The sequence below is a fragment of the Rhinichthys klamathensis genome, unplaced genomic scaffold (genome assembly GCF_029890125.1).
Source record: "Rhinichthys klamathensis goyatoka isolate OS25496 unplaced genomic scaffold, OSU_Roscu_1.1 h1tg000905l_1, whole genome shotgun sequence".
NCBI classification, from domain to species: domain Eukaryota; kingdom Metazoa; phylum Chordata; class Actinopteri; order Cypriniformes; family Leuciscidae; genus Rhinichthys; species Rhinichthys klamathensis.
In genome coordinates, this window is record NW_026607251.1 from 114883 (window position 1) to 125107 (window position 10225).

The 10225-nt window shown below is 46.9% G+C and overlaps 1 protein-coding gene across 2 annotated transcripts in view; it reads right to left on the minus strand.

Annotated features, from left to right (window-relative positions):
* Positions 1-4459, minus strand: part of acvr2ab (activin A receptor type 2Ab) — a 58793-nt gene extending 54334 nt beyond the window's left edge. The window contains exon 1 of one of the 2 annotated variants that reach the window (XM_056244072.1): positions 4065-4459. In XM_056244072.1, coding sequence (XP_056100047.1) covers positions 4065-4119 — 55 coding nt within the window. In that variant the 5' untranslated portion in view covers positions 4120-4459. The remainder of the gene's footprint in view (positions 1-4064) is intronic. The other variant, XM_056244071.1, reaches the window with a different exon arrangement.
* Positions 4460-10225: the final 5766 nt, after the last annotated feature.

Genomic DNA, 10225 nt, shown 5'->3' on the forward strand with positions numbered 1-10225 from the left:
ACAGCAAACACTGAACCTCATCATCTACTCTTCATCTGACTCTACACACACAACAGCAAACACTGAACCTCATCCTCTACTCTTCATCTGACTCTACACACACAACAGCAAACACTGAACCTCATCATCTACTCTTCATCTGACTCTACACACACAACAGCAAACACTGAACCTCATCATCTACTCTTCATCTGACTCTACACACACACAGCAAACACTGAACCTCATCATCTACTCTTCATCTGACTCTACACACACAACAGCAAACACTGAACCTCATCCTCTACTCTTCATCTGACTCTACACACACACAGCAAACACTGAACCTCATCATCTACTCTTCATCTGACTCTACACACACATCAGCAAACACTGAACCTCATCCTCTACTCTTCATCTGACTCTACACACACACACAGCAAACACTGAACCTCATCCTCTACTCTTCATCTGACTCTACACACACAACAGCAAACACTGAACCTCATCCTCTACTCTTCATCTGACTCTACACACACACACAGCAAACACTGAACCTCATCATCTACTCTTCATCTGACTCTACACACACACAGCAAACACTGAACCTCATCATCTACTCTTCATCTGACTCTACACACACACAGCAAACACTGAACCTCATCATCTACTCTTCATCTGACTCTACACACACACACATCAGCAAACACTGAACCTCATCCTCTACTCTTCATCTGACTCTACACACACAACAGCAAACACTGAACCTCATCATCTACTCTTCATCTGACTCTACACACACACAGCAAACACTGAATCTCATCCTCTACTCTTCATCTGACTCTACACACACAACAGCAAACACTGAACCTCATCCTCTACTCTTCATCTGACTCTACACACACACACATCAGCAAACACTGAACCTCATCCTCTACTCTTCATCTGACTCTACACACACAACAGCAAACACTGAACCTCATCATCTACTCTTCATCTGACTCTACACACACACAGCAAACACTGAACCTCATCCTCTACTCTTCATCTGACTCTACACACACACAGCAAACACTGAATCTCATCCTCTACTCTTCATCTGACTCTACACACACAACAGCAAACACTGAACCTCATCCTCTACTCTTCATCTGACTCTACACACACACACATCAGCAAACACTGAACCTCATCCTCTACTCTTCATCTGACTCTACACACACAACAGCAAACACTGAACCTCATCCTCTACTCTTCATCTGACTCTACACACACAACAGCAAACACTGAACCTCATCATCTACTCTTCATCTGACTCTACACACACACACATCAGCAAACACTGAACCTCATCCTCTACTCTTCATCTGACTCTACACACACAACAGCAAACACTGAACCTCATCCTCTACTCTTCATCTGACTCTACACACACAACAGCAAACACTGAACCTCATCCTCTACTCTTCATCTGACTCTACACACACACAGCAAACACTGAACCTCATCCTCTACTCTTCATCTGACTCTACACACACAACAGCAAACACTGAACCTCATCATCTACTCTTCATCTGACTCTACACACACAACAGCAAACACTGAACCTCATCCTCTACTCTTCATCTGACTCTACACACACAACAGCAAACACTGAACCTCATCCTCTACTCTTCATCTGACTCTACACACAACAGCAAACACTGAACCTTATCATCTACTCTTCATCTGACTCTACACACACAACAGCAAACACTGAACCTCATCATCTACTCTTCATCTGACTCTACACACACACAGCAAACACTGAACCTCATCCTCTACTCTTCATCTGACTCTACACACACAACAGCAAACACTGAACCTCATCATCTACTCTTCATCTGACTCTACACACACAACAGCAAACACTGAACCTCATCCTCTACTCTTCATCTGACTCTACACACACACACACATCAGCAAACACTGAACCTCATCCTCTACTCTTCATCTGACTCTACACACACAACAGCAAACACTGAACCTCATCATCTACTCTTCATCTGACTCTACACACACACAGCAAACACTGAACCTCATCATCTACTCTTCATCTGACTCTACACACACAACAGCAAACACTGAACCTCATCCTCTACTCTTCATCTGACTCTACACACACAACAGCAAACACTGAACCTCATCATCTACTCTTCATCTGACTCTACACACACACAGCAAACACTGAACCTCATCATCTACTCTTCATCTGACTCTACACACACACAGCAAACACTGAACCTCATCATCTACTCTTCATCTGACTCTACACACACAACAGCAAACACTGAACCTCATCATCTACTATTCATCTGACTCTACACACACAACAGCAAACACTGAACCTCATCATCTACTCTTCATCTGACTCTACACACACAACAGCAAACACTGAACCTCATCCTCTACTCTTCATCTGACTCTACACACACAACAGCAAACACTGAACCTCATCATCTACTCTTCATCTGACTCTACACACACACACAGCAAACACTGAACCTCATCATCTACTCTTCATCTGACTCTACACACACACAGCAAACACTGAACCTCATCATCTACTCTTCATCTGACTCTACACACACACAACAGCAAACACTGAACCTCATCATCTACTCTTCATCTGACTCTACACACACACAGCAAACACTGAACCTCATCATCTACTCTTCATCTGACTCTACACACACATCAGCAAACACTGAACCTCATCATCTACTCTTCATCTGACTCTACACACAACAGCAAACACTGAACCTCATCATCTACTCTTCATCTGACTCTACACACAACAGCAAACACTGAACCTCATCATCTGAGGAGCTGGAGATGCTGATCACTAGAAAAGATCCACACACTGTGCTAAAAAGTTAATAAAAAACAAGATTCCAACAATTCAGCCACATCATGTCTTAAAGATACAAACTCATGATGCATTTAAAAAAAGAAAGGAGGAAAAGTTTTCAGGATAAAGAAGTTTCCCCGATCTTACAGGACAAATTCACTCCTGATGAACTTTATGAGAAAGAACCTTTAGAATAGTGAAAACAACAACTACAGGATGGATTTGAGTAGATCATTAAAATGTATGAATTATTAAAAGGAACTCTGTATCTTTCATTTTGCAAATCTAGCCAAGCAGAAGAGTTAAAAACTCAAACTCAGCATAAGTTCATCCTGATTGGCTTCATCAGATGTTGCACGTCAATGTCCTCCTGTAGGACTAAATAATCCACAACGTTACAAAATAAAATGCTGTTTTATAAACTTGTAAACTTTCTATACATCAAAGAATCCTGAAAAAAACAAAATGTATGACGGTTTCCACAGAAATCTGAAGCAGCTGAACTGTTTTCAACACTGATAAAAATCATAAATGTTTCTTGATCATCAGATCCTCATATTAGAGTGATTTCTGAAGGATCATGTGACACTGAAGACTGGAGTAATGATGCTGAAATTCAGCTTTGATCACAGGAATAAATTACACTTTACTGTATATTCACATAGAGAACAGCTGATTTACACTGGAGTAATATTACACTGTTTTACTGTATTTTTGATCAAATAGATGCAGTTTGATAAATATTTAATCTTTATCTTTAGATAACTCTTCATCTATAGACTTCTATAGATACTTTCTGCATGACGAATTAAGTCATTTTAATAACAAAATGGGATTTAATATTTAAATAAAAAGGCCAAAAAAAAATGCTCTTTAGACCAAATCTTGCAGTGAATATACACACTTTTAGTTGTTTTAAAAACCTCACTGACTAACCAGAAAAATCATGGTCAGGTAAGAGAACTATACAGACGAGAGCTTTGTTTGAGAAGTGCACAATCATAGTGGAGCAAATAACCATCAGCTGTACTTCTGTAAGATGAAACACACACGGCTCCTTGTGCCACTGAAAAAGCTTTAAATTAATCCGAAACAGCCTGAGAAAGCATGTAACACACAGAAACCATGACCAATGCTTGTCAACAGGCTGTAGCTGTGCAGTTTATTGCATAAACACGCAGAAATGTCCACCTACCTGATGAACAGGAGACGAGGAATATGGCCAAGGCCAGTTTGGTGCCTGTCCTCATTTTCAGTGCAGATTCTTCTACTGTAATAAATCCCAAGCTGATAATCCGCTCCCTCTAAATGTAATGTTTTAATATTGCCAAAAGCATTTATTTGTGAGCAAACAGGTCCGGATCAATGTGTAAGTCTGTAAGAGAGGTTTAGTGTTTGAGAGATTTGACAAATCCTCAGCCTGGAGGTTTCCATGGATGAAATATCAAACATTAATACAACCATACTGTATTACTGAGACAGCAGCTTGTCCACTGGAAATATGTCCTTAAACTTATTGATCAGAATCGATCACAAACAGAAACGGCTCATTTTGAATTTAATTCCCATTCATGATTCATTCAAGTCCAAAAAAATCTCGAGACGATCTTCTGGGTTTAAAAAAAAAAAAATGATTAGAATAGATCTGAAGATTCATATAATCATAGTCATGATCTTCATTCCAGAACACACGAATATAAATCCAGTTCAGGGTTTAAACATTATGATCCCAAAAAAAACAGGAACATACATCAAATAAAAAAGAGTGTATTTCATAGTGTCGGATAAACTATGTTCCCCGTGTAATCCCAATGCGCGTCTGGAATGATCCAGGATCAGATGAAACAGGTTAAATCTTCTGAATGCGCTGAAAACCCCTCAGATGTGTCTATATATTCTCTCGTGTTTCCTCAACACAACATGGCGAACACCGCTGAGTGTTTTGGTTTTTTGCTCTCCTCAACTCCTCCTCCTTTCATCCACTCCTCCTTCTCCTCCTCTTTTCCACACCATCCTTGAACCGCGATGTTTCCACTCGGTGTTGTTCATCTTTTTCTCCGCCAGGTGGCGCTCGGTGGCCCACAATGCCGCATTCCTCTTGGGCAGATCTCACGTCTCGTGACGGTTTTTGTCTTACTGCAAACATATGATAACTAAAACGTGTAATCTATTATATACGATGTTTCCAAGGATTGGTAGGTGGCAAGCACATTTAAATCTACACTCTGCCATCACTGTAAAATTATTTTTTAAAACGACTACTTAGTAATCAGAAACGACTGTGATTGGTCCAAACGTACCGCGCTGAGAGACGTAACAGTAATCACGTGACTGCACCGTCTGTTCTGATCTACACAAGTTTACACATAAATATTGATACTGAAAAACCGCACTAGATTCGAGACACATCGCGAATAAATAAAACAAAAACATTATTTAGACTCACTTTAAACAGTTTCGTAACATTCTGCTGGTTTATTCAATTTCTAAACTTCCACACGAAACACTGAATAGGCTAGAGGCCTTTGATTGACAGCTCAAGTGGAAAGAAAAGAGAGAAGCACAAGATCGCATTACGACAAGTCCCGCCCCCATCCCGGATCAGCTGTCCAATAGAAGGCCGCGCGTAAACAGATCACACCAATCAGAGCACAGATTGATCAGGTGACCCGGGACTTGTCAGGTGGTAAAAAAAATAAGGCATAATTCAGTTTTGTCCTTTTCAGCTTTCTGGCAGTATTAAAAAAACAAAAAAACAACAACACTATTTACTTTGAAAATTTATATAATTATAAAGCAGTTCCTCATAGGCAGGGGCGGATCTAGACACATATTTATGGGGTGGTGACAGGGGGGCAGGAATTTTTGAGGGGTGGCAATAAATGGCAGACGTATAGAATTTAATCACAGTTAACACAGTTTGATGAGAAATAGTATGTAGCCTACACACTACAAAAGGGCACAGGCTGCCATTTACAAAATCATACAGACAAACTTAATCTCATGCAATCCATGTCTTGCATTTGAGGTGAAACAGTTCATATTAGGAATAAGTGTAAAAAAGGAGAAAAAAGTCGGCACACCTTTATACTCACCTAGGGTAACCTGTGAGTATAAAGGCGGGGTGTGTTTACCTTTTAGTTGTCTGACAAAGACCCTACGTGCTTGAAACGTTACCACCTGTGTGTGAGTCCTTTACATTTTTCACAATTTTGGAGCCAAGGTGCGCTGACTTTTTTCCCTTTTTTATATATATTTTTCTGAGCACCCAACTTGAGTGTTTTGCTGTGGATGTGCGTGCTTTTGGATCTGATTTAATTTTTTTATAAGTGGCCATACAATGTGATCTCACTTAATAGGAGATAGAAGTATGAGGCATTATCACAGAAAAGGCATTAAGGTAAGACACAGGCGAGTGTGCGGATAGACACTTCCGGTTTCGCATTACGCCCGGTGCAGGGAGCCGGAGAAAGCCGAAAATGATCTCTTATAGTTGTTTATAGAATCAATTATATCACTTAAAATACTGCTAAGATATTACGATCACATGAGCCAATGCCAATTAAATGCACGGACGCATAGTCAGATTAATGAATGAAATACAACTGTTCACAGACAGAAGAATGTATTGGACTCATGCTGCATACGCATAGACAATTATGCCTACTGTAAACATAGAGTTACTGTGACGGGTGTGGTGCGTGCTGAAGAAGAGGCCGAGTCAAAACGGCTCCAATTCCAACATTTACTAAATAACACCAAACTGGTACAGGCAGGCAAACGGGCAGAGGATACACACAGAACACAAGGTAACAAACACACCTTACATAAACGAGAACGGGCCAGGACAGACTGACCAGAGGGAAACTAAATACATACAAATGAACACTAACGGGGTGAGGACAGGTGACACAGAGGATGATGATAAACAGGTGGGTAATGAGGGAGTGAGTTCAGGTGTGGAGACAAGGAGGATTCTGGGAAGTGTAGTGAAGACGAAGACAGGATGGTGCAGACGATGACTGTGACAGTTACAACTACGATTAGAGTTGTTAAATAAAATACCCCAACGACATTCACACGTTTGCTCTGTGATAGGCTACAATTTATATCCATAAATACTATTTTCTTAATTATGCGCATATATTTTCACTTACATCAATTGCTTGATCAATATTATTACATATTTTACATTTATATTTGTAACTGTAGGTACCACAAATAATTTAATATGGCTAAGTTTGTGTAAATTTTACACATAGTAAAATACTGTATGTGCTGCATATAAACACCAGACAGATAATGATTTATGAAACAGATGCTCTCATCTCACTTGCACAAAATAAATGCAGTAATAGAAAGCATTGAAACGCACAGGTGAAATAAACTGAAAATTATATGCATTTAAAAATTTGGTCGGGTTGAAAACGTATCTCTCTGGTAATGGAACTCGCTTTTGTCTTGCTCTCGCTGTCTCCCGCTCTCGCTGTCTCCCGCTCTCGCTGTCTCCCGCTCTCGCTGTTGTCTTGCTCTCGCTGTCTCCCGCTCTCGCTGTCTCCCGCTCTCGCTGTCTCCCGCTCTCGCTGTTGTCTTGCTCTCGCTGTCTCCCGCTCTCGCTGTCTCCCGCTCTCGCTGTCTCCCGCTCTCGCTGTCTCCCGCTCTCGCTGTTGTCTTGCTCTCGCTGTCTCCCGCTCTCGCTGTCTCCCGCTCTCGCTGTCTCCCGCTCTCGCTGTCTCCCGCTCTCGCTGTTGTCTTGCTCTCGCTGTCTCCCGCTCTCGCTGTCTCCCGCTCTCGCTGTTGTCTTGCTCTCGCTGTCTCCCGCTCTCGCTGTTGTCTTGCTCTCGCTGTCTCCCGCTCTCGCTGTTTACCGCTCTCGCTGTCTCCCGCTCTCGCTGTTGTCTTGCTCTCGCTGTCTCCCGCTCTCGCTGTCTCCCGCTCTCGCTGTCTCCCGCTCTCGCTGTCTCCCGCTCTCGCTGTCTCCCGCTCTCGCTGTTGTCTTGCTCTCGCTGTCTCCGGCTGTCTCCCGCTCTCGCTGTTGTCTTGCTCTCGCTGTCTCCGGCTGTCTCCCGCTCTCGCTGTCTCCCGCTCTCGCTGTCTCCCGCTCTCGCTGTTGTCTTGCTCTCGCTGTCTCCCGCTCTCGCTGTTGTCTTGCTCTCGCTGTCTCCCGCTCTCGCTGTTGTCTTGCTCTCGCTGTTGTCTTGCTCTCGCTGTCTCCCGCTCTCGCTGTTGTCTTGCTCTCGCTGTCTCCCGCTCTCGCTGTTGTCTTGCTCTCGCTGTCTCCCGCTCTCGCTGTTGTCTTGCTCTCGCTGTCTCCCGCTCTCGCTGTTGTCTTGCTCTCGCTGTTGTCTTGCTCTCACTGTCTCCCGCTCTCGCTGTCTCCCGCTCTCGCTGTCTCCCGCTGTCTCCCGCTCTCGCTGTTGTCTTGCTCTCGCTGTCTCCCGCTCTCACTGTCTCCCGCTCTCGCTGTTGTCTTGCTCTCGCTGTCTCCCGCTCTCGCTGTCTCCCGCTCTCGCTGTCTCCGGCTGTCTCCCGCTCTCGCTGTCTCCCGCTCTCGCTGTTGTCTTGCTCTCGCTGTCTCCCGCTCTCGCTGTTGTCTTGCTCTCGCTGTCTCCCGCTCTCGCTGTTGTCTTGCTCTCGCTGTCTCCGGCTGTCTCCCGCTCTCGCTGTCTCCGGCTGTCTCTCGCTCTCGCTGTTGTCTTGCTCTCGCTGTCTCCCGCTCTCGCTGTTGTCTTGCTCTCGCTGTTGTCTTGCTCTCGCTGTCTCCCGCTCTCGCTGTCTCCCGCTCTCGCTGTCTCCGGCTGTCTCCCGCTCTCGCTGTCTCCCGCTCTCGCTGTCTCCCGCTCTCGCTGTCTCCGGCTGTCTCCCGCTTTCGCTGTCTCCCGCTCTCGCTGTTGTCTTGCTCTCGCTGTTGTCTTGCTCTCGCTGTCTCCCGCTCTCGCTGTTGTCTTGCTCTCGCTGTTGTCTTGCTCTCGCTGTCTCCCGCTCTCGCTGTTGTCTTGCTCTCGCTGGTTCTTGCTCTCGCTGTTGTCTTGCTCTCGCTGTCTCCCGCTCTCGCTGTCTCCGGCTGTCTCCCGCTCTCGCTGTCTCCCGCTCTCGCTGTCTCCCGCTCTCGCTGTCTCCCGCTCTCGCTGTTGTATTGCTCTCGCTGTCTCCCGCTCTCGCTGTCTCCGGCTGTCTCCCGCTCTCGCTGTCTCCAGCTGTCTCCCGCTCTCGCTGTCTCCGGCTGTCTCCCGCTCTCGCTGTCTCCCTCTCTCGCTGTCTCCGGCTGTCTCCCGCTCTCGCTGTCTCCCGCTCTCGCTGTCTCCCGCTCTCGCTGTCTCCCGCTCTCCCTGTCTCCGGCTGTCTCCCGCTCTCGCTGTCTCCCGCTCTCCCTGTCTCCGGCTGTCTCCCGCTCTCGCTGTCTCCGGCTGTCTCCCGCTCTCGCTGTCTCCCGCTCTCGCTGTCTCCCGCTCTCGCTGTCTCCGGCTGTCTCCCGCTCTCGCTGTCTCCGGCTGTCTCCCGCTTTCGCTGTCTCCCGCTCTCGCTGTCTCCCGCTCTCGCTGTCTCCCGCTCTCGCTGTCTCCCGCTGTCTCCCGCTCTCGCTGTCTCCCGCTCTCGCTGTCTCCCGCTCTCGCTGTTGTATTGCTCTCGCTGTCTCCCGCTCTCCCTGTCTCCGGCTGTCTCCCGCTCTCGCTGTCTCCGGCTGTCTCCCGCTCTCGCTGTCTCCCGCTCTCGCTGTCTCCCGCTCTCGCTGTCTCCCGCTCTCGCTGTCTCCCGCTCTCGCTGTCTCCGGCTGTCTCCCGCTCTCGCTGTCTCCCGCTCTCGCTGTTGTGTTGCTCTCGCTGTCTCCCGCTCTCGCTGTCTCCGGCTGTCTCCCGCTCTCGCTGTCTCCGGCTGTCTCCCGCTCTCGCTGTCTCCGGCTGTCTCCCGCTCTCGCTGTCTCCCGCTCTCGCTGTTGTATTGCTCTCGCTGTCTCTCGCTCTCGCTGTCTCCGGCTGTCTCCCGCTCTCGCTGTCTCCCGCTCTCGCTGTCTCCCGCTCTCGCTGTTGTATTGCTCTCGCTGTCTCCCGCTCTCCCTGTCTCCGGCTGTCTCCCGCTCTCGCTGTCTCCGGCTGTCTCCCGCTCTCGCTGTCTCCGGCTGTCTCCCGCTCTCGCTGTCTCCCGCTCTCGCTGTCTCCCGCTCTCGCTGTCTCTGGCTGTCTCCCGCTCTCGCTGTCTCCCGCTCTCGCTGTCTCCCGCTCTCGCTGTTGTCTTGCTCTCGCTGTCTCCCGCTCTCGCTGTCTCCGGCTGTCTCCCGCTCTCGCTGTCTCCTGCTCTCGCTGTCTCCCGCTCTCGCTGTCTCCGGCTGTCTCCCGCTCTCGCTGTCTCCGGCTGTCT